The sequence below is a fragment of the Euprymna scolopes genome, chromosome 37 (genome assembly GCF_053919585.1).
Source record: "Euprymna scolopes isolate OS-2025 chromosome 37, ASM5391958v1, whole genome shotgun sequence".
In the NCBI taxonomy this organism is placed as follows: Eukaryota; Metazoa; Mollusca; class Cephalopoda; order Sepiida; family Sepiolidae; genus Euprymna; species Euprymna scolopes.
Window position 1 is genome coordinate 10492586 of NC_136518.1, and position 26754 is coordinate 10519339.

General features: G+C 32.6%; 1 protein-coding gene across 2 annotated transcripts in view; it reads right to left on the reverse strand.

Annotated features, from left to right (window-relative positions):
• Positions 1-26754, reverse strand: part of LOC145261079 (condensin complex subunit 1-like) — a 125660-nt gene that overhangs the window by 49192 nt on the left and 49714 nt on the right. For both annotated transcript variants that reach the window (XM_080119258.1, XM_080119257.1), the window contains 6 exons: positions 25774-25848; positions 18960-19094; positions 14653-14737; positions 11621-11753; positions 8662-8793; positions 474-541 (listed from right to left, as the gene is read on the reverse strand). In XM_080119258.1, coding sequence (XP_079975384.1) covers positions 474-541; positions 8662-8793; positions 11621-11753; positions 14653-14737; positions 18960-19094; positions 25774-25848 — 628 coding nt within the window. The remainder of the gene's footprint in view (positions 1-473; positions 542-8661; positions 8794-11620; positions 11754-14652; positions 14738-18959; positions 19095-25773; positions 25849-26754) is intronic.

The following is a 26754-nucleotide window of genomic DNA, read 5'->3' on the forward strand; positions in this document are numbered from 1 at the left end:
ACTAGATTGTAATGTATAAATTTTAGTGAGGGCAAATTTTTTTAACATCACATGTGAATTTTTCTCAAAATACCGTTATTTTGTTTTAACTAGTATACTTAGCTTATACTAGCGATTTCTATTAAAAAAAAAAAAAAATCAAAGCCCGAAAGATATCAACATTTTCAATTTCAAAGAAGAGAATTGGAAGCTTGATTTGAAATAGACATGTTAATTCTTTTTTTTTTTTTTCAACCATCTCTCGAATCAAACTTATCTTCCTTGAAATTGAGTAGAATTGAATTTCTTGAATAATTAAGCAAAAAAATAAATAAATAAAATAAATACCAGATTGTAATGTATAAATTTTAGTGAGGGTTAATTTTTTAAATTAAATTTTTTCTCAAAATTTCCTGTTATTTTGTTTTAACTCGCATACTTACTAAGGATGCTTAACTATTGAAATGAAAAAAGTAAAATCCATTACAACTTACCCATGTAAATGTTCTTGAATTGCTTGATGATCTGGTTGGGATCTTTTATAGATTCACCTTCTTTAGAACTGTTTAATGAAAACCAAAGAAATTTTTTATTAATTTTTTTTTTTTTTAAAGTTTTGGTTCAAAACAAATGAAATTAAATTAGCTTCTTAAGGAAAGAAAATGTCACATTAATAAAATTGTGTGTGCGTATTTCTCACCTCTATGTGACTAGCATTTTTATTTTATTACTAGCTGTACCCGGCCACGCGTTGCTGTGGCTCAGTTTGTTAAAATGGAACACATTCCTCAAGAAAAATTGTATTTTGTTCGTTTATTTACTTTTATTATTTTTTGCAATTTTTTTTAATCAATAAAAGTTATTTTTTTCCCCAAAAAAAGATTAATTTTTTACCATAAATTGTTAGGTGAAAGTCTTTTTTTCAGGAAAACTTGCACTTTTTTTTTTTTTTTTTTTAAAGAAATTTTGAAAATGGAATTTTTACTATAAAAAGAACAGATGAATGCTTTACATGAACACTGTAAATAGGTGAAAGTAGAGAAAAGTTTGATTCTTTTTTTCAAGAGAATGTACAAATTATTATTTTTTTTTTAACAGATGTTCAGAAAATAAACAGAAAAATACTTCCATCATTAATTATGCAAAAAAATAAATAAAATGTTGATTTAGTGTTTCAATATTATGCTTATAAATTACGATAAAATTTGCTGTGTATGCACTGTTTTACAGTTGTTGTAAAAATGGAACAGAAACTTAAATTTCGCTCCGTTTTAATCTTTCTTAATTTTTTAATTGCCCCCCCCCCAAACGAATATAATCAAAATAGTAACATTCAATAATTGTACTTTATGTATATAAAACACAGAATATTTAAAAAAAAAAAAAGTTAATAACGAAAGGGAAATAATTCCGTTTTTAAACGAAAAAGTCAGTTTCGTATATCTTTTTGTTATTTTTTACATAAGTCCAGCTTACCATTCACATTGGAAATGTCGGCATTTATAGGTTGTCGGGTACGTTTACAACGAATAAACACTCCAATCTACCCATGTTAAGAATGGCTTTCGGAATAGACACCCCTAACCTTGTCAGCATACCCGAAAAGCTATAAAAGTTGACGTGTCGAATGTGAACGACGAGTTGGACGTAATGTAAAAATGTACCGAATTTAAAAAGGAACGAAATTCAAATTTCCGTTCCATTTTTACAACAACCGTAAAGCAGAGCATTCTATGCAAATTTTACCCAACTTACTGTATTAATGCTATTTGTTTTAAGCAAAAAAAAATTTTTTTAAATATTTAGGTTTGGCTATAAATTCCTAAACTCATTTCACCCTAAATAATTTAGGTGACTGAAATAGGAATTTAATTGAATCTTTAATTTCCTGAATAGTATGCGAGAAATTCATTTTTCTTCGAGTTATATCGAATTCATTAATACAAACTTCAGGGGCTTTTTCCATAATGTTCCTGTAAAAATTATTTTTTATTGTTACAAATTACAATGCTTTATTTATATAAAAAAAGCAAAAATAAATTCTTGCGTTTTTTATTTACTACTGAAAACCATAAATTTAGTAAAGGTAGTTTTTGTTTAAACAAAATAAAACATTTTCATTAAGAGTTACGTAAAAATAATTTCATTAAGAGTTAAGTAAAAATAATTTCATTAAGAGTTAAGTAAAAATAATTTCATTAAGAGTTAAGTAAAAATAATTAGTTCATTATATTCTGCGATCATTATTTGATAAATACTGAAATTTTGATTAAAAATGGTTAATTTCCTGATTTTGGTAAATATTTAAGTAAAGGAAGGGGTCAAAATGTTTATACACGGCATTCATTTTGTCTGTACCTACCATTTTTTGATGAATATTTGATAGGAAAGCGACCATGTGTGGTTAATTTAAATTAAATTTCAATCACATGGTTACATTAATCATGTGATTAAACCCATTGAAAATTTACCAATATTGTAAACACATTCTGTTTATATTAAGCCTGTAGTGTTGAGACCAAAATATCCTTTTAGTGATATCACATGCAGTGTTGGCAACTGAGATTTAAAAAAACCCGCGAGATCAGGAGAAAGAAATCTCCAGAAAATCGCTAGATTTTTAACTTTTATCATCTGAAATTTTCAAAAATCGCTAATTCACCCACCCACCCCAAAAAAAACTCCATATTTTAACTTCCTACCATAAAAAAATTATAAATATAGTATATTCAATATATAAAATGTTCCATGTTTTCTCACTATATGTTTCTGGAATTATATTGAAGCGGGTTAGCTCCCCAGAAGGCTTACATATTTTATCAGCTAGTTTTACCTGTTTTTTCAGAGAGGGTACTTTTTTTTTTTTTGCAAGAAACAAATCATAAACTCAAACTTTTTATAATAAAAGTTAAATTGAAATATACTGCAAATTAAACATCACAATAATGATGCAACATATTTTGAAATTAGAAAAATAAAAAAACAAACAAACTTTGTTTTAGCATGTTAAAAGTATTTAGGTTGGTAGATAATTAAATTCTACTGTATTGGTATAAGTTTTTTTTTGTTGCTGTTGTTTCTTGCTTTTTACAATTTTCGACAAAATACTTCTAAATTAAGCGGGGTTGCTTAGATCGTATTTTAAACTAAACTTTGGTGGTTGGAATGCCCCCCCCCACCTAAAATGTACTTGGAAAAATCGATTTTATAGCGAGATTTAAGAATGGTTAGCCGAAAAAAAAGGTGAAAAACAAAACAAATAAATAATTGTTACCAAAGGCAATAAATGCTACTTTTTTTTACTTACATGAATGAGTTTATCTTATGTTTTAAAGTATTTTCAAGCGCTTTTCTTTATTTTTTAATCTAAAATTGCGGGTGTGTGGGTGCCAAATATCTCCAGATTTTCTAGAATTCCCCGCTAGATTGCAAACGAAATCTCCAGATCTAGCAGGAAAACCGCTAAATTGGAAACACTGGTCACGTGACGGGAAGCGGTAATAAATAATTGTCCCTAAATAAAAAAAATGGCCTATCGGTACAAAGAAAAACACCTATTTATTATAGAAAAATTAAGTATAATGTTATAATTAAAAAGAAATATATAAAAACACACATGGGTATAGTAAACATATTCTACCAAAACGTGGAAACCATCCGTCCAGTGGTTCTTTAGACTATTAATTGCGAACGAACCAAGAGTTACATTTTTATATATATATATATATATAGATAGATTAATCGATTATTTAATGGAATAAAAACACTTAATGGAATAATGGCTTATATAATTGCTACTGTACACTTTTATCCTTGAGTGGCCTCTGGGCCTTGATAATGTGGTGATGCCTATGTAAAAAAAAAAAAAAATATTAGAATTATTTAGAATTTGACTTAAGGAAAAAAAAAATCTTTATTGATGACATATATTTGAAAGAAATTTGGAAGCCTTTAAACTGTTGAATAGAAAGTCATTTAAAAAATTTAGTGTAGTGTAGGGATGATTAATCAGAAAAATCAGAACTTTGTGTGTGTGTGTGGGGGGGGGGGGGTATCAGAATCGGTATTGGAAAAACTGTGCCTGTTTTCCATTGTGCCTGGTATTACTGAAAAAAAAAATATATTTACCGATTTTAAACTACCAGTAAAGTTAAAATCGATAGATCATCCCCTACAAGTGCGCCTTTTACGTTTGAGAAAATATATTCACATTTATTATGTTTTTACAGTAATCAGAAAAAAAAAAAGAAATCATTTTTATAGTTGTAATTTATAGATTTATAAAGAATCAGAATCGATAATTTCGTACGGAATCGTCCCATTACTAGTCGGTATGTAAGAGTCCAGGAACCAACACGTAATTTCAATCACAAAGTAGACTAAGAATAGAAAAGAACATCAATTCTTTTTTTTTTTTTTTTTTTTTACATCCGCGTCATGCATGACTTCTCGTTATGTCTGTGATGTCTCATGCAATCATCTTATGAAACGCGCTATTTTTTAATTGTCTTCTTTTTCCTTAACGTGACGTCAGTTTGCTCACGGCTTGGTACTTGTGTGTAAGCTGTCCATGCTGTTACATGTACCCGTCATAGAACGAAGACGTCATATTCCAAAAATCACATAAATTGATAAAGCTTTTGTTGTTGTTTTTTTTTTTAAAAAAAGAAATCAAATTTAACAATGAGCAAGGCAGAACTCAACAAGTTTTAGAATGCGTTAAAATTCAAGGGCAACAACTCAATTCGACTACTAAGATTTTGTATCCAAACAAACTTTTTGAATGTATAAAAATCAAATATTTTGCTTTTCTTAGAACAAATAACTACTTGATCATTTTACATGATTTTTTTTTTTAATATGACATTTCGTGATGAGTATGTATATCAAAGATTTTATTTTATTTTTTTTAATCAAGTCGAATTCTAAATAAAAACCGCATGATGCACTAAAACTTTATTTCTGTTTTTGTATTAGTTTAAAAAGTAAAAACTGAAACGACTTCATCTCAGGTACAAACAATTATTATATAAATTAATAAATTATTAACTGCTATTTAAAAAAAAATAGCAGTATGGTCTAAAGGAACAGTTTGTTTGTTTTAACTAAACTAACATATAAAGTTATCGCATCAGATTTTAAAATTCAGACCCAGATAGCATTTAAGCTGATAAAACTTAGCCAGTTTTCATGTGCTATTAATCGATCATGTTATTGAATTCGTTACAATTTAAAAACTTCTTTTTTTTTTTTAAATCCAAATCAACAGAAAAAAAAAAAAAAAAGTTGTCTGCCTTACAACTAAAATTATTTTTTTTTCTGTGCAAGTTTAAAAATTAAAAACTACATACTACCATTACATAAATGAATCTGTAGTTGTACAGTTTAATCACGGCATTAAAAAAATGAAAATATCGAAAAAAGTTATATTGTACGTACATGCTTCGGACTGAAGTTCTAAAAAAAAAAAAAAAAAAAATTCACCTAATTATTTTTAATTTTTTTTTTTTTTTTTTTTTTACAGCAGAAAAACACATTTTTATGACAACACACTCAAGGTAACCATGTTTGGATTTTTAGAACATGCAACATGATTTTTTTTTTTTTTTTTTTTTTTTTACATGGGGGTCATCACTTATCAAATCCCGAAGGCCACTCAGAGATAAGGGTTATTGCGTGTACAGTAATCAATGAGATAGTATTGTAGTAATCATTAGTATTGGGGGTTTTGATAGAGTGTCTTACTTAAGGGGGCGGTTTGTCAGGAGTTTGTTTATGTTGGACTTGAAGATGTCCAAGTTGTAGTCAGGTGGAAAACAGGCAAGCGGCAGAGAGTTCCACTAGCGTGCAGTTCTAAGAAAGAAGCTTTGCTCATGGAATCTACGTTTGGATTTAGGCACAGATAAAGAGTGGGAAAAATTATTGACAGCAGTTTCAGCCAGACGGGTGTTTCTCGTGAAAGATTGGCGAGGGGGGATGAGAGATTGGAGCTTAGAGGAGAACCTGCCATGGAAATAACGATAAAACAAAGACAGGCTCGCAACGTCTCTTCTGTGGGAGAGAGGTTGCAGGGAAGAGAAAAGGGCATCCCCCACTAAACCATGAAGTCTATTTTGTACTCTGTCAAGGCAGGATAGGCTGTTTTTAGCAGCTCCTGCCCAGATGTGGCAGCAGTACTCCATCTTTGGACGTACTTGGCTTTTATACAGATAGAGAATTGCATCAGTAGTGAGATATCTTCTGGAGCGGTAGAAGGATCCCACCATTTTCCCAGCGTCCCTGGCAACACGTGATGTGAAATCATAGCTTTTCTTCTTAAAAATCGAAACATGGCTACTTTTTGATTGGTATCATAAATTGTTTTCTTGTATTAAAAAAAAAAAACTACTTGATCAAATTAAGTGAATTTTTTTTTTTTTTTTGGGAGAACCGCAATCTATAATGGATACGTACAATATAACTTTTCAATATTTTCATTTTTTAATGTCTTCATTAAACTGTATAAGTACCTATGAATCACTTAACTCCTAATAAAAAAAAACATTTTTTTATATTTTTCTTGACTCCAGCAATGCTAAGTTAGTCATAGTACAAACCTTGCTTCATTACTACATTCCTTCAGAAAGTATCCATTGTTTCTGAAGCTAAAAATACTAGAAATTATTCAATGTAAACGACTTCTGAAATTTTTAATCCATGATAATTTGCTAAGAATCTTAAAGCCAGTTTAAAATCACTTTCTATTTGAGAGTTTAAAGGCTTCCAAATTTCTTTCAAATGTTCGAGGGTCACAAAATAATTCTCTTTTCGATCAATTAATTAAAATGGCTAAGTTGTTTGAAGAATACGAAATGCATTCTGTTGGATTTAATTTTAGAATGAAATCATTTTTACATAGGATTTTTAAAATCAATATATTTTATGCTACTGCACTTATTTCAATCAACATCTGATTAATAAAAAATCAGAGCGTAATCATCAAAGTCATCGAAATTTTATTGAATGTGGGGATGAAAAAAAAAAGTGAAATTAATAAATGCTTGTAAGGTATATTATAATTGGACTACTGTTCTCATCTTGAGTGTGATTTTTACGTTTCGGTCGATATAACTTCCAACCTTCTTCAGGTGTATCTTGTCGAAGTCGGAGAATTTGGATGGAATTTCGAGTAGAACCCTTTATTCACTTCACGGGGGTAGTGTGCTCTTGTTCCATCAGCCATGACTGGATAGAGGTCCTAAGTAATTTGCAAATGTATATTTCGGTCGGTCACACTGAGGATTGAACCTTCAACCTTGAGGAGAATTTCACTTTTACAATTGATTTCTCGAATAATTTAACCACTGCGCCACGGGTCCTTACGGACAATTTTAGTACGAATTTTAGGAGCCTTAAACGTACTTTTTATTTCTAGTTGTAAATATCCCCATTTATTACTAATTATTACTATATATTAATGTATATCTATCTCTATACTTATTACTGGTATATATTATCTATTGTTTATAATTATTGGTTCCCATATCGTATCGAATTCTATACTACCCCCATGAAGTAAATAAAGGGTTCCGCTCGAAATTCCGTCCAAATTCCTGAGTTCAACAAGATACACCTGAAGAAGGTCGGAGGTTATATCGATTGAAACATTGTGAAAATAACACTCAAGATGAGAACAGTAGTCCGATGAATAATAATACAAATAAGCAATCCTCATCTTAAAAATTCAGAAACGGCTTGTAAGGTAGCTGAAAAGTAACCACATTATCTTTTGGTATTTTTGCGATGAGGATTTAAAGTCCGTTTTATTTTAATTATTACGTTGGGATGAAAGTTCTGGCAGGATTTTTAATTTTGATTTCAAATAATGTTTCCGTTATAATACATTTACATCATATATCATTTCCAAGGGTGTTTTTCACTCTATGAAATCGTTTAATTTACAATCATTTTAAAACATTTATGTCTTCTTTTCAGAACGTTGAATACAAAATGGAAAAAAAAAAAAAAATTGCACAATTTTCTTATTTCAATTCAAGCTAGACCGAAAATTTGCTGAAACAGCTCACAATCTCAATGAAGCATTTGGCCCAGGAACCACTACTGAACGCACAGCACAATGGAGGTTTAAGAAATTTTGTGGTGGTGACGAGTCTTGATGAGGAGCATAATGATCGGCCAACGATCAATTAAAAGCCTTAATCTAAGCCAGAGTTAGACTAAAAGAAGGTCATGCTGATAGTTTGGTGATCTGCAACCGGTCTCATCCAGTAGTTCTTTGAATTTAGTTGAAATCATTACGGCGAAGAAGTACTGTCAACAAATGGATGAAATGCACGAGAAACTTTAACACCACTGAGCATTAGTCAACAGAAATGGCCCAATTCTCCTCCACTTTTTCAAGCATTTCAACAACTTTTTGCGTGAAAAATGCTTAGAAAACCTAAGCGATATCAAAAATGCCTTCAATGACTTCATCGCCGCCACAACGAAAGATTTTTATCTTACTGTCATAATGCACTTGTGTTGGCAAAAATGTGTTGATTTTGATGGTATTTATTTCGATTAAGGGGGGGAAAAAAAGCAGATATCAATTTAAGCAAAAATACACATTCCGAGGGGAAAAAAACTACAACTTTGCAAAAAAAAAAAAAAAAAAAAAAAAAAAATACAAAGAATTCATACCTTTTTGTAGGTGAACCTTCCGGCAAAGCAAAGAGAGCATTGTCAGGCCACAGATCTCTCGAAACACAAAGATATTGGTTGCATTTCACATACTCTTTCTTCTCCATCAAGTCGAGCATCGCTTTTAAAATTCTGTAATAGAAAAAAAAAAAATGATTGGGTTTCCAATGATCAAAAAAAAATGTCTAATTAAAAAGAGACATATTTTAAGATTTCATCATTTTAATCAATTCATTTATTTAGGGCATGAAGTGACTTTCTCCAGTGATCATGATTAAAACACAAAATCGGGCTGGGTTGGGCGGCTTCCAAAAACACTGCACCATTCTAAAATCAAAAGGGGTGCTGATAACTGTTAAAGTAAAAGTTTATTAAATTTATGTCTTCCCGGTAGATTTATATGGACTTCATTTTATTAAACGGCATAAACAACTAGCCAATCGCATTGAGGTGTTTCAAAATCACGTAATGCGTTTTATTAGGGGACATCGTCTGATCAAAAAAACCAAAATATCCACCCTCTGTCAAACTACTTCCCTACTCCCTCTATTTGATAAAATAGAAAGTAAAACCCTTAAACTTTTTAGCCGTTTCAAATGATCCACGATTGGTCAGTCAAAGTTATGCTTTAAAGGTATGTTAGAAGGCAAACGAGGCAGAGGAAAGCCAAGGAAAAGATGAAGACAAAATGTTTTTGATCGGACATTTCTGAACAGTTGGGTGTCCATCAACCAACTTGCTCTGGATTTGAAGAAATGGTGAAAAATAAGTCACATAGGTTCGCAATCTGCACCAAGTAGAAGATGCGATCATGGCAACCATTTCAAGTAATTTGTTGACTCAATTAAAACCTGAGAACTGTAAACACGGTTAACCAACGCAAAGATCGCATATGTGTATGCAGTATGACCAACATGTAAGCTAAATTTCGAGACAATGTAGAAGACAAAAATACAAATACCAGAAAATAGCCAGGGAAAATACAAATACCAGAAAATAGCCAGGAAAAATACAAATACCAGAAAATAGCCAGGAAAAATACAAATACCAGAAAATAGCCAGGAAAAATACAAATACCAGAAAATAGCCAGGAAATATACAAATACCAGAAAATAGCCAGGAAAAATACAAATACCAGAAAATAGCCAGGAAATATACAAATACCAGAAAATAGCCAGGAAAAATACAAATACCAGAAAATAGCCAGGAAATATACAAATACCAGAAAATAGCCAGGAAATATACAAATACCAGAAAATAGCCAGAAAATATACAAATACCAGAAAATAGCCAGAAAATATACAAATACCAGAAAATAGCCAGGAAATATACAAATACCAGAAAATAGTCAGGAAATATACAAATACCAGAAAATAGCCAGGAAATATACAAATACCAGAAAATAGCCAGGAAAAATACAAATACCAGAAAATAGCCAGGAAATATACAAATACCAGAAAATAGCCAGGAAAAATACAAATACCAGAAAATAGCCAGGAAAAATACAAATACCAGAAAATAGCCAGGAAATATACAAATACCAGAAAATAGCCAGGAAAAATACAAATACCAGAAAATAGCCAGGAAATATACAAATACCAGAAAATAGCCAGGAAATATACAAATACCAGAAAATAGCCAGGAAATATACAAATACCAGAAAATAGCCAGGAAATATACAAATACCAGAAAATAGCCAGGAAATATACAAATACCAGAAAATAGCCAGGAAATATACAAATACCAGAAAATAGTCAGGAAATATACAAATACCAGAAAATAGCCAGGAAATATACAAATACCAGAAAATAGCCAGGAAATATATAAATACCAGAAAATAGCCAGGAAAAATACAAATACCAGAAAATAGCCAGGAAATATACAAATACCAGAAAATAGCCAGGAAATATACAAATACCAGAAAATAGCCAGGAAATATACAAATACCAGAAAATAGTCAGGAAATATACAAATACCAGAAAATAGCCAGGAAATATACAAATACCAGAAAATAGCCAGGAAAAATACAAATACCAGAAAATAGCCAGGAAATATACAAATACCAGAAAATAGCCAGGAAAAATACAAATACCAGAAAATAGCCAGGAAATATACAAATACCAGAAAATAGCCAGGAAATATACAAATACCAGAAAATAGCCAGGAAATATACAAATACCAGAAAATAGCCAGGAAATATACAAATACCAGAAAATAGCCAGGAAATATACAAATACCAGAAAATACACAGGAATTATACAAATACCAGAAAATAGCCACAAAAAAATTGGTAGAGTCACAAAAAATTGGCAGAAAATAGTCACAAAAAATTGGCAGAAAATAGTCACAAAAAATTGGCAGAAAATAGTCACAAAAAATTGGCAGAAAATAGCCACAAAAAATTGGCAGAAAATAGCCACAAAAAAAAAAAATTTTTAAATTGCAGAATATTTTGATCTACAGACTTGAAATTTGGTATATAGAATATTCAGAAGTGGAAAACTTTTTAATCAGCTTTCATCTGGAAAAACAGGCTGCTAATGGTATAAAATTGAAAAATTGGTATGTAGGGAGGGGGTCGGATTTTGTCTGTCTTATCTTTTTTTTTTTTTTTTTTTTTACTTTCAAGAAGTGAAGTTTTTAGAAAAAAAGCATAATACTTGCATACATAGGTCTCAGTTTCTGTATGAATTAAAATATAATATTTATGCATATTTTACGACTGGGCAACACCGGGCGGCCTGCTAGTAGAAATATAAAATTGTCATCAAAGCAATTTTTCTGTGATCGTACAAAATTCACAAATCATTTTGAAGCTTTTAAAACTGAATTTAAAAATAATTTATAAAAACCAAAAGAGCAAATATTACTGTTCTGCATTTGTGTTTCGAAACAAAAGAAAAACTCATTCTCATGAAGTTAAAAAAAAAACAAAAAAAAAATGTAAAACTAGACGTACGTATCTGGCGTTTCCTCATCACCAAACAATTCTTCAAGATCACTGGCATCAAACGAAGGCAAATCTTTCAAGGCTTCCTGCAGACTAGCTTCATGCTCAGCCCAATCCTTCTCAAATTGTTCAAAGCGGGGATCTATAAATAAAATTAAAAAAAGAAGTTATATAACTATATAAATAAAATTCAAAACAATAGTTCAGTCAGGTTTTCCCTAATAGTTGTCAACCACATAACTTACCAGTTCATAAAGACGTATTCTGGATTAAAACAAAAATTAACATTGCCTCAGTCTTGAAGGACTTCGTCTTGATTGACCAAAGACAGAAAAAACTACCAGGGGCATGCAATAAGTAATGTCCCTGACCCACTTCCCATAGCAGTAGGGCAACAAAACTTGGCACATTTATTAGTCTTTCTCTACATAGGAACCACAGAGTTATGCATTCTTCCCATTGTTTGATACAGCTCTGGAGATCGTTTTTGTAGAACACCGTGGGTTGGTCCTCCAATCACGACTTGACTTCAGAAATCAAGGCTGCATCATCTGGGAAACGCTTTCCTTTCAAAAACAACTTCATGGCTGGGAAGAGGTGAAAGTCAGAGGGTGCAAGGTCAGGAGAGTAGGGAGAATGGGGCAGGATTTCATAACCACACGCCCCTGCTTCTGATCTGATGACATGCGAGTTGTGGACCGGAGCGTTGTCCTGCAGGAGAAGGGTAACTTTGTTGATCTTGCCCCGTCTCTTGATTTTGATAGCTTCCCTTAATTTCCTCAAAAGTGATAAGCATAATAGGCTCCTGTAATAGTGGTACCCTTTGCCAGGAAATCTGTCATGACTACTCTGTCCTGGTCACAGAAGACTGTGAGCATGACCTTGTCAGCAGAGGGCTGCACCCTTACCTTCTTTGGAGGTGGTGAGTCCAAGTGCTTCCACTGCATTGACTTGGCTTTGGTCTCTGGATCATAGTGATAGACCCAGGTTTCATCCTGTGTAATCAGTCTTTTGAAAAACTTTGACTCATCTTCTTGGCACATCTCCAAATTCATCCTCGAGCACTCGACGCATTCTCGCTTCTGGAATGGTGTGAGCAACCTGGGAATCCATCTGGCAGACACCTTATGCATATGCAAATGGTCATGAATGATACTTTCCACAGACCCTGTACTAATCTTGACATCTTGGGCTATTTGGCGAATAGTAATGCGCCGATCTTCCCAAATGGCAGCCTCAACTTGACGGACAGCGGACAGATGTCTCAGCGATGGCAGAAGGGGGGGGGCAGGTCTGGGAGGTGTTTCCACAGACTTCCGGCCATGTTTGAATTCACAATGCCAGCGTTTTACAAGGTCATATGATGGGGCATTATCACCATAAGTTTCTTTCATTTCATCAAAAGTCTCCTGTGATGTGCATCCTTTCAAATGCAAAAAACAGATCATTGCTCGACATTCAACAGGCTCCATTTCACACCTTACTCAGTTCAAACACCTGTAAAACAGAAACCACAATTAGTTCAGAGCTGTAATTTGCCACATAACCCGTAGAGATATAAATCATTGCACATGCAAAATTTCAGCTAGATCAGACAACTGGAAGTGGGTCAGAGGCATTACTTATTGCACACCCCTCGTATGCAGAACCAGAACAGATAATACATATTTTCTTCCTAGTTTATAAATGAGTTACAAATTATCAAGACTAAAAGCCACCCAAACAAAGCGTTAATGAGAGATTGTCAGTTGAATGATATATTTTGTGATACTATTATGCATTAAATCTGTTTGAAATTTTAATGTGGCCACTTAAAATTTACATACTAGTGAACATTCAGTACTAGTGCACATGTAAGTGTCTGCTCAGGTTTGACCTGAACAAGACGTTAACCACAGGAATATGGCGAGCGCTGGTCAAATTGATCAACCAATCAGAAAGCAACAATGAACGCAAACGGGATTACCCAATGAGAAGCCTCATAATTAGCAGATGACTTGATAAATTTTTGAAAAAAAAAAAAAAAAAATTTACATTCTTAAAACTTGTTAAATATTTTTTTCTTAAATTTTTCTTAAAACTTAAAATTTTCTTGCAAAAAAAAAAGTTTCAGTGTTTCTTGTGAAAAAAAAATACAAATAAAACATTACAGTAGTTTTTTTTTTTAATTTCATTGTTTTTTTTTTTATTTCACTGCTAAACATTGTTTGATATCATTACAATTGGAAGAAAACCTCCCTCTCCCCCAATAAAATTTACTTTTTAATCACTCAAGTAAAAAAAAAAGGTTACATTTTATGCTTTTACTTTTCCATTTTTTTTTCTTTTTATTTTAATTCATATCCGATAAATGTTGCTATTTTCTATTTCACAACATCTGCAAAATTTGCTCGCCGATGCTCTGCATAATCCAGTAGTTTACATCAGGCTCTGGGTAAACTCAAGCAGCCACTTACATATGCCCGGTTTATAAAATGCACAAACATCAAATAATCTAATGTTGAAACAATACAATAAATCATATTTAATGTATCAATTTATAAAAATGACATAAGTTTAATATCATGTCATGGTCGCAGCATTGACTCTGGGTCAGCTCTTTCCAACAATCTGAACACTGGCTGACCAGGCACAGCAATCCAAAGCTGCGTCTTTTATGAGTGCAAGCCATTTGCGGTTCCAACGACAGACAGCAGAAAGATGGAGGTCTAGAATCAGTTCAGCATCCTGAGGCAAGTTTTGAGTTGGTCACCGTCATGTTTTCTCTAGTCTCATGCTCGAGGTGATAACTTCATGGATAAAGTCACTTGTGTGCCGACAAAGTCTGATGCGGTTTAAATAAATGCATTGTTTACCTACATATGAGTTTGAGAATGATCTTCAAACTTTGAATTTGCGTTACAATTGTTGAAAAAAAAAAAAAAAAAAAAAACACACACACACAAGTTCCTGTGAACAAAAAACAGAAAAAAACAAACAAAAAAAAACAAACAAAAACAAAATAAAAACAAAGAAAAAAAAAAAACTGAAAATGAACTCACCATTAGTTTTGGCCTTTTCTTTCAACATTTCTTGAAGCTTGTCATTTTCTTTATTGTAATTCGCCGTGAGTTCATGGAACTGCAACTACAATGACATTTTAGAATTATAATTCAAGTGCATACATAGGAGGCGTTCAAAAAGTATTTTTTATTCTGCCCGAATGGATCGAATGGGATTGCAAATTGCATTGTTAGGACTGAACTTATGCATTCATGACTGAAAGTTTCATCTCTCTGTTGCAGATATTGACAGTGTGAGACACTAAGAAAGCAACTCCTGTCATGGATGTGCGTCATTAAATTCCTGGCAAAAGTGCGTTGAGAATGATAAACATTTATTTTAATTAATTCCCTATTAGTTTTTTCGGTTTTCTTATGGGATGATCACCTTTAGTTAACTATTACGTGTAATTATTTTCATGCAGATATTCTACATGATTTATACTTGCATTATATTTGGGTAAAAAGCTTACAGTAAACACAAACCTTTTTCTATATATATTTATGTATGTGTGTGTATATATATATATATATATATATATATATATATTTGTTTAAAAAATTTGGCCTACCAAACTCCCCTTTTGTCAGTTTTTGCTCTACAGACATGAAACTTAATATATAGGGTATTTGTATCCATGCAAAACTTTATATTTAGGTTTTAACCAAGAAAAATCGGTGCAAAAGTGTGAAAATTAAAAAAAAAAAATTCAATTTGCCAGGTGAAGGCATTACAAATATGCATGCGTAACATAATGTCACCCCCTTCAGCCGGTCGGTTGAGACGATGGTCGACCTCAGAACTCTTCCACTCCAATTACGGCAGCCTGAAAACGACCCGACTCTGGCAGTTTGCAGCTCACTATTTTCGTCCTTCCAGTGACCACTGCCGGTGATAATTCTTAGCCGTTTTAATGTTGCTGGTATTGGATAGTGACAGAATTATCAGTTGATCGTCTAAATTTATACTCCGGACCTGTCGTTGTGTACTCGCTTACCGGCGAACATCGCTGATAAGAGAGCCGTGGATTTTAGTGTGGTGAAAAAGGAAATAAAAACGATTCCACACACGAATAAACAATTAATCTGGGTTTAGTCACAATAATAATGGTCTAATAATATTTCAGAGTTTGAAGGAAGTTGGCTGTAGCTATTTTAAAACGGTAGCTTGTGAATCGAGTTCAGATAAGTTTTTCGGCCATTGGAGATACGTGTTTTAAGTCAAAAGCCCTCTCTGCCCAACTTTAACACCATCTGAATTCGCCAAAATCGAATTCTCTCTTCTCTTCTCCCATTTACTGTGTTCGAGGAATATATACATATCCATCAATGCCCTTTAAACATCACAAGTTTGTATTTGTTTACAATAAGAAAACTTGCCTGTCATCAGCTTTCAAACCTTGTTTTCTAAAATAAACAACTGCCTGTCATTTCATCTCGAATTCTGTGTTTCAAAATAAACAGCCAGCTCACTCCAAACTGACCGTTACAACAATAAGTATCTCTTAACATACTTTTTCCTTTGTTTGTTCTAACCAAAGAGTCATTTGATCGTCCTATTTTTTCGTTCTTTTGGCTCTTTCTCTACAACGGCATATCAACCCCATAACTTGGTTACAATAATAGCTATTGGTTCATGTTTTAATTTTTAGCTTTGCAGTAAACATGTCTTCATGGTACAGTCATTAACGTCAAAGGAAAAAGTCAATCGTAAGCTAAACGTTTTGGTTTCAATTCTCAATGGTGGCACATAGGTCAATTTTTTTTTATAAACTTTAAATCATTACTATATATTGGGTCCAACATAATCTATAAATATAAAAGCGAAAATGTATGTATGTTTGTTCGCTTTTTCTGTATGTCTACAAAAGGCTTTTTTCAGAGAAGCGGTCGCTCGCCTAAAAACTTTTTATATCACATGTAAATCGTAATATCTCAGAGTTGTCAACGGAGCTCGTCTGTCTATTTAATTTGCTTGACTTCGGGAAGATAAATATTCAACAGTTTTCGCTCGCCGCATGTGGATTAAGCCTTTTCCTATAATTAATTCTGGCGGCATTTTCCGGTTTCCCCCCTACCCCCGCGTTCCGCAGTAAATGAAGTGCTACTCCGCAGTCAACAGTTGACCTCATTAAGTCATTAAAACGTGCACATGGCAACTCTAAGTAATTAAATAAATTCAAATGCGTTTCCGTTGGTATGTCGCAGTGGTGCAATGGTTAACGTCGATGCTTTTTTTTCACACTTTAATTTACAATTTTGCCTCAAGGGTTCCGGTTCGATCCTCATACTTACCTACCAAAACATTTTTTTTTCTAACCCCCCCCCCCTTCCTGGAGTTTTCATTTACCCAAAACCACACACACCTCCAAACACCCGGGCAACGCCGGGTATCCCTCGCTAGTATAATGATAAATACGAAATATGCATTAATCAAAATATCATATTTAAGCGTATTTTACGACCGGGCAATGCCGGGCAGCCTGCTAGTGATTTCAAAAGTTATTAAAAATATGACTTGCATGCCATTTGCGAGAATCAAAACCAATACTTAATGTCTAATCTCTCTAAAATCGTTACCATCTGAGCTACAGATAGACGGATACGAAAGGTTAAAAATTAAGTAACTTTGAAATGTTTGATTTTGCACATGTGCAAAAGTAACAGCAGGAATAATGTTTTATTCAACTTACCCTGCCATAGTCAACCGTTTTCAATTTTGACCACTTAGTAACTATTTTTGCTAAAAACCTTATAATTAGAATTTCTACTCTGCAGACAATATATATATTTCCATTTGCTAGAACGTTTTAATCTTAAATTCTACGCACTTATGCAGAATGTAGAGACTATACATAAATCGAATTCAACGTCATAGTGAAATAGAACCAATTATCTCAGAAGAAACCATAAAAATTAACATTCTTCTTTAAAAGAAATATACAAATTAGGTAATCTTCATGTAGTTGCTCACATATCCATGACAGAGTATATTAAAAAGTTTGTTTAATAAGTTTTAATTAGAAAAAGAGGGCTTTTAATATCAATATCAGAGCAAGAGAAAAAAAACTTTATTTTATAGTGTTTTTTTTTTTTTACATAGGTATCGATCGTCACTTATCAAGGCCAAGAAGCCACTCGAGGAAAGGGTTAAAGAGTGTACATTAGTCAATTGGACAATATAGTAATAGTTAGTAATGGAAATTCAGTAAATTTGTTAACAAGTGGAACGGCTCATCAAGAACTTGTTTACGTTAGACTTGAAGACAACCATATTGTAGTCAGCTGGAAAGCAGGAAAATGAAAGGCAATTCCACAGGCGTACAGTTCTAAGAAAGAAGCTTTGTTCATGGAATCTATATTTAGGTTTAGGCACAGATAAAGAGTGGGGGGAATTATTGATAGTGTTTACAGCTAGACGAGTGTTTCTTGTGAAAGCTCAATCGAACACTTTCCATGAAAATAACGATAAAGCAGAGACAAACTCGCAACATCTCTTCTGTGAGATAGTGGTTGCAGGGAAGAGAAAAGGATTATCTCCTACGAGGCTACAAAGTCTAATTTGAACTATCAAGGCAGGACAAGTCCTTTCTAGCAGCTCCTGCCCAGATGTGGCAACAGTATTCCATCCTTGGACGTACCTGGCTCTTATATAGAAAGAGAATTGCATCAGCAGTGAGATATATATATATATATATATATATATATATATATATACACATTTTATGTGCTAAAACGTTTTCATCCTAAATGTTATCCAATTATACACAATGTAGGAACCATGCATAAACAGAACTAAACGTAAGTGAAATGAAACGAATCATTTAATAAGAAACCATAAAAATCAATGAGATTTCAAATATGCAAATTAATTAACGTTTTAGTCGCTTTCATATCCATGACCACGTATATTAAGTCCATTTTATTAATTTTTAAATAGAAAAAGTCAGCTTTTAATATCAATATAAGTGCAACAAAGAATTCAACATGTGTATATATATATATTTCGCTTATATTAGTAATGAAAATAAAAACTGTTGATCAGATTAACTGCAGATTTCAATAAAATGAAATTTTATTTTTCAACTGAATATTATTCGCTAAAACTGAATAATTTCAAGTATCTTGTGTTTAATGTTAACTATACAAGAAATAGGGGAAGAAAAATTGACTTTATTTCATATATACGATTAGGGAAAATGAAAATCTCAACTAATTAAATTAAAAAATGTCCAAAGTTAAATTCTGAAACGCTCCCTCCGTAAGATGGAGAACTTAGAGAAACAACAAAGTGAAAATTTACTTACGTTGGAAGCAAACGGATTCGCCTGGAGAAGTGCAGTAAAAAGTTGAATGGCATAACGTCGGGCATGTGCCGATTTGTCATCCAAGCGACCCATCACAAGTCGGACCAAATTTTCCTGGTAACTCAATGGTAAACACTAAAATAGGAAGAATTTTTACCAGAATAAAAGGCAATTGTCAAGAATGAAATTGAGTTTTCCTATTAAAAAATTTTAAAAAAAATAAAATAAAAATAAAAACGGAGTTCAAGTTGTAACAGGGGAGGTAATTATTTTTTGAAAACTGAAAAATTTTAGGCCAAAATTGTCTTCAAAAATCACGCTTTCATTAATAATTATTTTTCTACCCTGATCGTTTTTCATAATTTTGGGATATATTCATTGCTGCAACATGAGAAAGTCGGAGGTTACATCAACCAAAATGTTTTGTGAATAAAACTCAATGTGAGAACAGTAGTTCGAAGAATTCAAATAATCCTAATTAAATTTATCACATGAAAAAAAAAATGCCTATCATTCACAAATGTTGCAATAAATCAATTCTCTTTGGCTCGTGAATACTGGTTAAATGTTTCCGTTAAAGTGAACATTTGCTATAAAAAGAAAAATTTAACAATTATATAAACTAGCTTTATCTAATAAATGTGCCTCGGTAGTTCTTGTTTTAAATAGGATTTTGAACGTCAAATTTCATTTTGTCATTAAATCATTAATTCAATCAAATTATCAAACTATCATTGTTAATGTTTTAATCTGTTAAAAATTATTGGTTGTATACAGCTTAAATTTTTTTTATTTTTTTTATTAAAAATTTTAACACCAGTTTAAAATGACTTTACATCTGACAGCTTAAAGCAGCAGTTAGAAAACTTTTTTTACTACATGCCGGATAACTGAAAGACTGACGAACGCAGGCCGCATAATCATTCTATTCAATACTTGCACGCCAGAACGGAAAAAGACGAAAAACTAAGTTCAGCATTCCATGTTAATCATGGGTGGTGCGCGCGTAATGAACAAAAACAAAAGAAACATGTTTATTTATCAAAAAGTTATCAAAGAAAGCAACAACAGCAAAAAGATGCGAAATATTGTGCACATATTTGAATCTTACAAATTAAAAAGCAAAAAAGATTAGTGAAATTTGTGAATGGAGGGTGTAAAGAACGGAATCTGAAAATGAAAAAGACATTGAATTAGAAACATACTCAAAATCCTGGTGAAACACAAGAAAAGTAGAGGATTTAGGGGTCACGGGTGAAGCTACAGTTTCCCGGGTCAAATTTGGCCTGCGGGTTGTAGTTTGGTGACCCTTGGTCTAAAGGCCCCCAAAGTTCTTTCAAATTTCAAAGTGTCACAATTTTTATTTTTTTTAAACTATGACGAAATAAAAATGGACGACTTATTTCAGTTCCTTCACTTTTATTTTTCTTCAGTATTTCTATTGTGAAGTGATTTATTGAAATAAAATTGACAAAAAAGACATTATTGAAAAATCTATATAATTATAAAACACAAATGACCTTGTAACGAGTGTTGTAACCCAACATCCGGTTTACAAGTTCCGGTTGCGCATACGTACATAAACATAAACCCATAACAACGTAAACAAACACAAATCGCTGGACCGGTTTCGTTCGAACTAACGGACGTCCTTAAAAAAGTGAATATCTTAAATTTATTGAATAAAACAACTTCAAGATATGGGAAGCAAACGCAAAACGTGATTACAAAGAATATGTATAATCATCGACCCGTTTCATATATACAATATATATTATACTAAATAATCAACGCGATAATAAAACATTGTTTTACTGTGTACATTTTCAGCGTACCAATTTTTTTTTTTTTTTTTTTTTTGCGTTTACGTTTTAGTTATTTTAACACGATTTTCTCACAAATAAATCTACAGCATCCCAATTGATTTTTTTTTTCCGCGTTTAAATGATCCAAATAAACAATTGTTAATACTTTCTGCTTTTTTTTTTTTTACATTGTTCATTTCCGCATTGTCTTAATTAGTTTTATTGACCTTATTATTAGCATATAAATTAAATATTTGACCCAATGGGTCATAAATGGTTGTTTAAAACAAATGAAAAAAGTTACATTTCATTTTCATTTTTTTATTTAAAAAGCCATTCTTAACATGGGGAAAGTGTTTTTAACTAATCTGTACTTTCAACTAACAATTTCATTTTAAAAATATGATACTTTTAATTAAGTGTCAAAAAGTTGACTGGCAAAGTTTATGATAATAATTGTTTGATTGAACAGTATAAAATTCATTTGGGTAGCCAATACTTTTTAAGAACCAAGTGTAATAAACTGTCATTGAGTGCAAAGAGATGATGACCCGAGAAAGAACAGGATTGACCTATAAAACTGTCAATAAAACAAAAACCATCTGTAGGTGTATCAACCTTTCAAAATTATAAAAACATTATCAAAATAAATTCGTTTTGGGAATCCAACATTTAAAGAGCAAGGAGATTGTGTCTCGAGCAATGACCTATAACACTAAAACAAAGTGCAGGTGTTTGCATTTGCTGAAAAATCATAATTGTCAAAATTATAAACAATAAATATATTTCTAAGTTGGCAAACATTGTGGGTCGGCCTAACTTGGAATTAAGCACAAGTTTGGCACAAGGCTGGGCGGCTATACATCTTTAATCAACTAATCACAGAATTGCTTCGTATAGCCCCTCCCAATGACTGCAACTAATTGGCCGATTATCTAAAACCAATCAGAGGCTAACCAGGGTGATTGTTACGACGATAGCCATTAGTCGGCAATCCCCATTGGCTGACCAATCAGACACTGATTGTTCAAGGATTCGGGCCAATAAATAAAGGATACCCAAAGCGAAAAATCGAGTTGGTTCATTTTTTGTCGCCGCTTAAAGAACCAAATCCGTTACCACTCCGTTCTACATCATTAATGCTGCCTAATTGCAGTTAAGATTTTCTAAGAAAACTTTATTCCGCCAGTCAACCACAATCACTCCCATTCCGTAGTGTTTGTTGAAGATTGTGTTAATAAACGTTGTTATTGTTTATAACAAGCGATTTCTGACATTTTCTTTTGTTTGCTTGGCAACTTTTCTTCCCTCCAGCAACAACTTCAATCTTCGTCGACTGGACCGTACTCATCTCTTCTTTCTACAGATCTTAAAGCAACGTGGGCATGGAAGGAAACAGAGAAAGACCAGTCGAAATATGTGGTGATCACGAAACCATCGGCCAACTCAGGTTCGTGAAGACATCGTACCACAAAAAGATATATCACAATTTGAATTTAACTTTAACTATTATGGTATCTGTTAAGTACACATTTACCTATAAGTATGGCTGTAAGTTTTTTTGTTTTTTTTTTAAATAAATAATTATAAACAAAACGACTCATAGAAATCTATCTATATTCTTTTTTCATTTTAATATACTTTCATAGAAATGTTTCTGTTATGTCACAAAAAACTATTTTCTTTATGTCACAAGCGTCACGCTCATACATTAATTCCATAGCTAATATAACATACTGACCCAACGGGTCACGGGTAGTCTAGTATACAATAAAAATTAATTAAATTATACAGATAAAAATAATTAGTCTTTATTTGCACTTTTAATAACAAAATTCAAAAACTAATTATTTTATTTGAAATTTTATAAGAAATGTTTATGAATTTATTAAAAATAAAAAATTGTTTGTTTTTAATTTATATAATTTTTTTTTTTTATTACATTTTCACCCCAAACAAGGCACATTGCCACTTTGGTGTAGGGGGCTACTATCAGGGGCAGCAACTACCGGGGTACTATGTTGGGATTTGGGCAGCAAGATGTCGGTTCACGTTGCACTTGAACTTCTGCATGTCAGTACAGTTAGGGAAGCAGGAACTTGGAATAGAATTCCAGAGTCTAGCGGTTCTGGGGAAGAAACTACTAGAGTAGAAAGATTTTTTACATCTAGGGATCTCTACTGTGTGGGGGTGGGATTTAGATGCCTGTCGGGTTTGTCGAGGGTGTCTACGTTGTGGGGGCACAAGTGTCTGCAGTTTGTCAGAGCATTCACCATTAAAATACTTGTAGAACAGGCAGAGGGATGCAACGTTTCGTCGATGGGACAGAGGCTGAAGCTTAGATGCCAGTTCAGGGCCTATCAGATTGGCGACTCTTTTTTGAACCTTGTCTAGGAGCGAGAGACAAGTAGCAGATGCACCAGTCCAAATGTGACAACAATGCTCCATACATGAATGAATGGTGGCCTTAAACATGTTTATTAAAGTATAAAAATAAAATCATTGAAATCAAAATAATAAAATTTCAAACGGCAAAAAAAATACCCAAAAACAAACCTTATCCAATCTATATATCTAGAAAAGTGAAATTGTGTGTATGTTTGTGTGTGTACATTTCCCTATCAAACTACTGTCAATTTTCAGTCTACAGACTCGAAATTCGACATAAGGGTATTGAGATTTGGGAAAATCTTTTTTATTCATTTTCGGCCAGAAATTTGGCTCTCAAGGGGTCAAAGTTCAACGATTTGACCTTTGAAAACTCTACACAACTCCTCCGCCAATTTTGGGTCTAAACACTTGAAATTTTAGATGTAGGTTACCTGGACAGGAGTCAAACTTTTTATATATATATATGAATATATAGTCAAACTTTTTACATATATATATGAAGTTATGAACAGTACATAGGGCCTGATCTCGAGCGCGTGGTTCAGTGAGGGAAGACGTGGCTGGTTACCTTTAATGCATCTAAAAACCAAACTCCTATCTTTACGCTCTGATCCCCATCTGGCATCAATTGAAATGGATGGCTCTCGTCTAGGAGAAGCCCCATGTTTTGACAAGCTTCTGGGTTTGACCTTCACTCCTGATCTGAAATAGAATACGTACATCAAGTCTGTTGCCAAGATCGCTGGAAAGATGGTGGGATCCTTCTACCGCTCCAGACCGCTCACTACTGATGCAATTCTCTATCTATATAAAAGTCAAGTACGTCCAAGGATGGTTATACTGCTGCCATATCTGGGCAGGAGCTGTTAAAAACAGCCTATCCTGCCTTGACAGAGTACAAAATAGACTTCGTGATTTAGTGGGGGATGCCCTCTTCTCTACCCTGCAACCTCTCTCCCACAGAAGAGACATTGCGAGCCTATTCTTGTTTTATCGTTATTTCCATGGCAGGTGCTCGTCTGAACTCCAATCTCTGGTCACCCCTCGCCAATCCTTCATGAAAAACACCTGTCTAGCTGAACCCACTGTGAAAAATTTCCCCCACTTTTTATCTGTGCCTAATCAAACGCGGATTCCATGAACAAAGCTTCTTTCTTAGAACTGCGCGCCTGTGGAACTCTGTTTCGTCTGTCTGCTTCCCACCTGACTACAACTTGGATGTCTTCAAGTCCAACGTTAAATTCCTAATGAACCGCCCTCTTAAGTAAACACTTCATTAAATCTCCACACTAACGTACTGTACTTGCAATAACCCTTATCCCTGAGTGGCTTCCGGGCCTTGATAAGTGGTGACCACCGCGTAAAAAAAAAAAAAGCAAAGCTGAGCTGAACTGCTAGTACATAATATTCCCAAAATAATAGTTGGCTTTCTCTACTGCCACAAGAATTCTTGCAGATGACTATAGAAAAAGATATTTTTATTGGTATAATTTTGTTCATTTTTATTGTACATTTTTCAATAATGTCCTTTCTTTGTCAATTTTATTCCAATAAATCACTTCGCAATAGAAATACTGAAGAAAAAGAAAAGTGAAGAAACCAATTTGCCTTGTCAGTAGCGCTACACCGGAAGTTGGGAAGTACGTTAGCTGACTATAACAAAAATAACATATTTGTAATCTGTTTTTAATTTTAAAAAAAGGTTCATTTAAGTAAGGTCTCATTATCTCCGCCAAATAGGTTATGTTTCGATCAGGTTTGTTGGTCATGTTTGTTTGTGTACAGCCAATCATCACACGAGTAAATCTCAGTGGATGTTGCATTTACTTTCAGCAGCCTCATAATTCTTGCTTCTCTTATATTGTCCTTTAGTCCTCACACTCCAGAAGCCATGTTTCTGACAAAGGAGGAAGAATTGTTGTTTTGTCGATCAGAATCTATCCATCTAACATATCTTATAAACAGGCTAGTTTTGGACATTGAAGTACTATTTTTTAGCTCCTTACATTAAGTGACATCATACCTTGTCTGGAGCAATTCCCATTCATAAAAATAAATAAAATAGTCAAAATATCAGTTATAGTCATTTAATTTTGGGATATCAAGGTTATGGTCATAGAAAAGGTGAAAATCATATTTAATTTTTGTTCTATTCATTGTAGAGACTTGCTACTTGGTCCATATTGTAGCCAATGGAGTCCTGCATTTTATTAAGACCTTGACCTTGAAATATTCAGTCAAAATTACTTATGATTTTTCCGAATTTGATGTATGAAACTGATGTTCTTTGATAATTGTAACCATGAAAATTTCATTCTCGTCAAAGGACTAATTTGCAAGCGCTTAATTATTTATAACTGTACTTTGACCGAATTTGAATTCCTGATTTGCACAAATTTCTTGTATGGATCTGATGTACTTTGATAACAATTAACCATCATGCAAAGTTTCAGCCCACAGACTTTTTTATAGTATATGAAAAAAAAAAAAATTGTCCCAGTCTTACATTTAAAAAAAATTACTGAATTTCAAACTTCAGTCAAATAACCTGTACAAGAGACGAGGTGCATGAAAGAATTCATCATTATGAAAAAAAAAAAAAAAATGTGCATACTTACCCCTGCTCTAACAATCTGCTGCCAATTCTGTAATACTTTGCTCCGTACAAAGGCATGCACATCATGGATGCACTCCTGGAAATAAACGGCAGATTATTTTGATTACTTTTTAAATGTAATCATTTTCATTTTTTAAGAAAATTTAGTATTTAAATTTTCATAACGCCATGTTTGCCTCTCTTCAAATATTATTTAAAAAAAAAAAAAAAAAAAAATTATATATATATATATATATATATATAATTTAAAAAAAATATAATTAAAAAAAAAAAACATTATGAAATAGTGCGGTTTTACTTATTCCCAATCATTGTACGACTGACTGCTCCTGCTATTTGTCATATAGAAACAACGTGTAAAGTTGCTTGAATCAGCAGCAGCCGAATCGGACAATTAGTCGTACCGGGTTTTGATCGTACATAAGAGGGTTTACTAAAATTGTACGACTAATTATGTACGATTATTTGCTCCTGCTGCTGTTTTGCTATTAAAGCAACTTTTACACGGACTTGCTACTGGGTTTGTCAGCGAAAATATCGTAAAAATTAATAAAATGAATTTACTCACAAATTTCAATCGAGGTTATTTTTTGCAAATATATTTTTAGATTCATATAAAAAGTATTCAATTTTTTTTTTTTTATATTTTTTCCAATCCTGCGTGCTACTTTTATTTCGTTTTTTTTTTTTTTTTTTAAATATTCTCTCTTAAGCCAGAAAGTAAACAAAATAGAAATACAACTATTTGTGTTACGAGATATTTCAAATTTTGTTATAAATTTTAATTTCAAAGTTTTAGAATATAGTTTGAGTAAAAAAAAAAAGTTAAAAAAAAAAAGTACCTTCGGTTTATTTAAGATTTAGAAAAAAATAGCAGTAGTTAATGATATAAATTAAAAAAAATGTTTGAGGAAAATGATTTCCTTTGCTTTTTTTTGGGGGGGGGGGTCAATGTGCATTGCTTGTCCAACCTGCAAAGGGT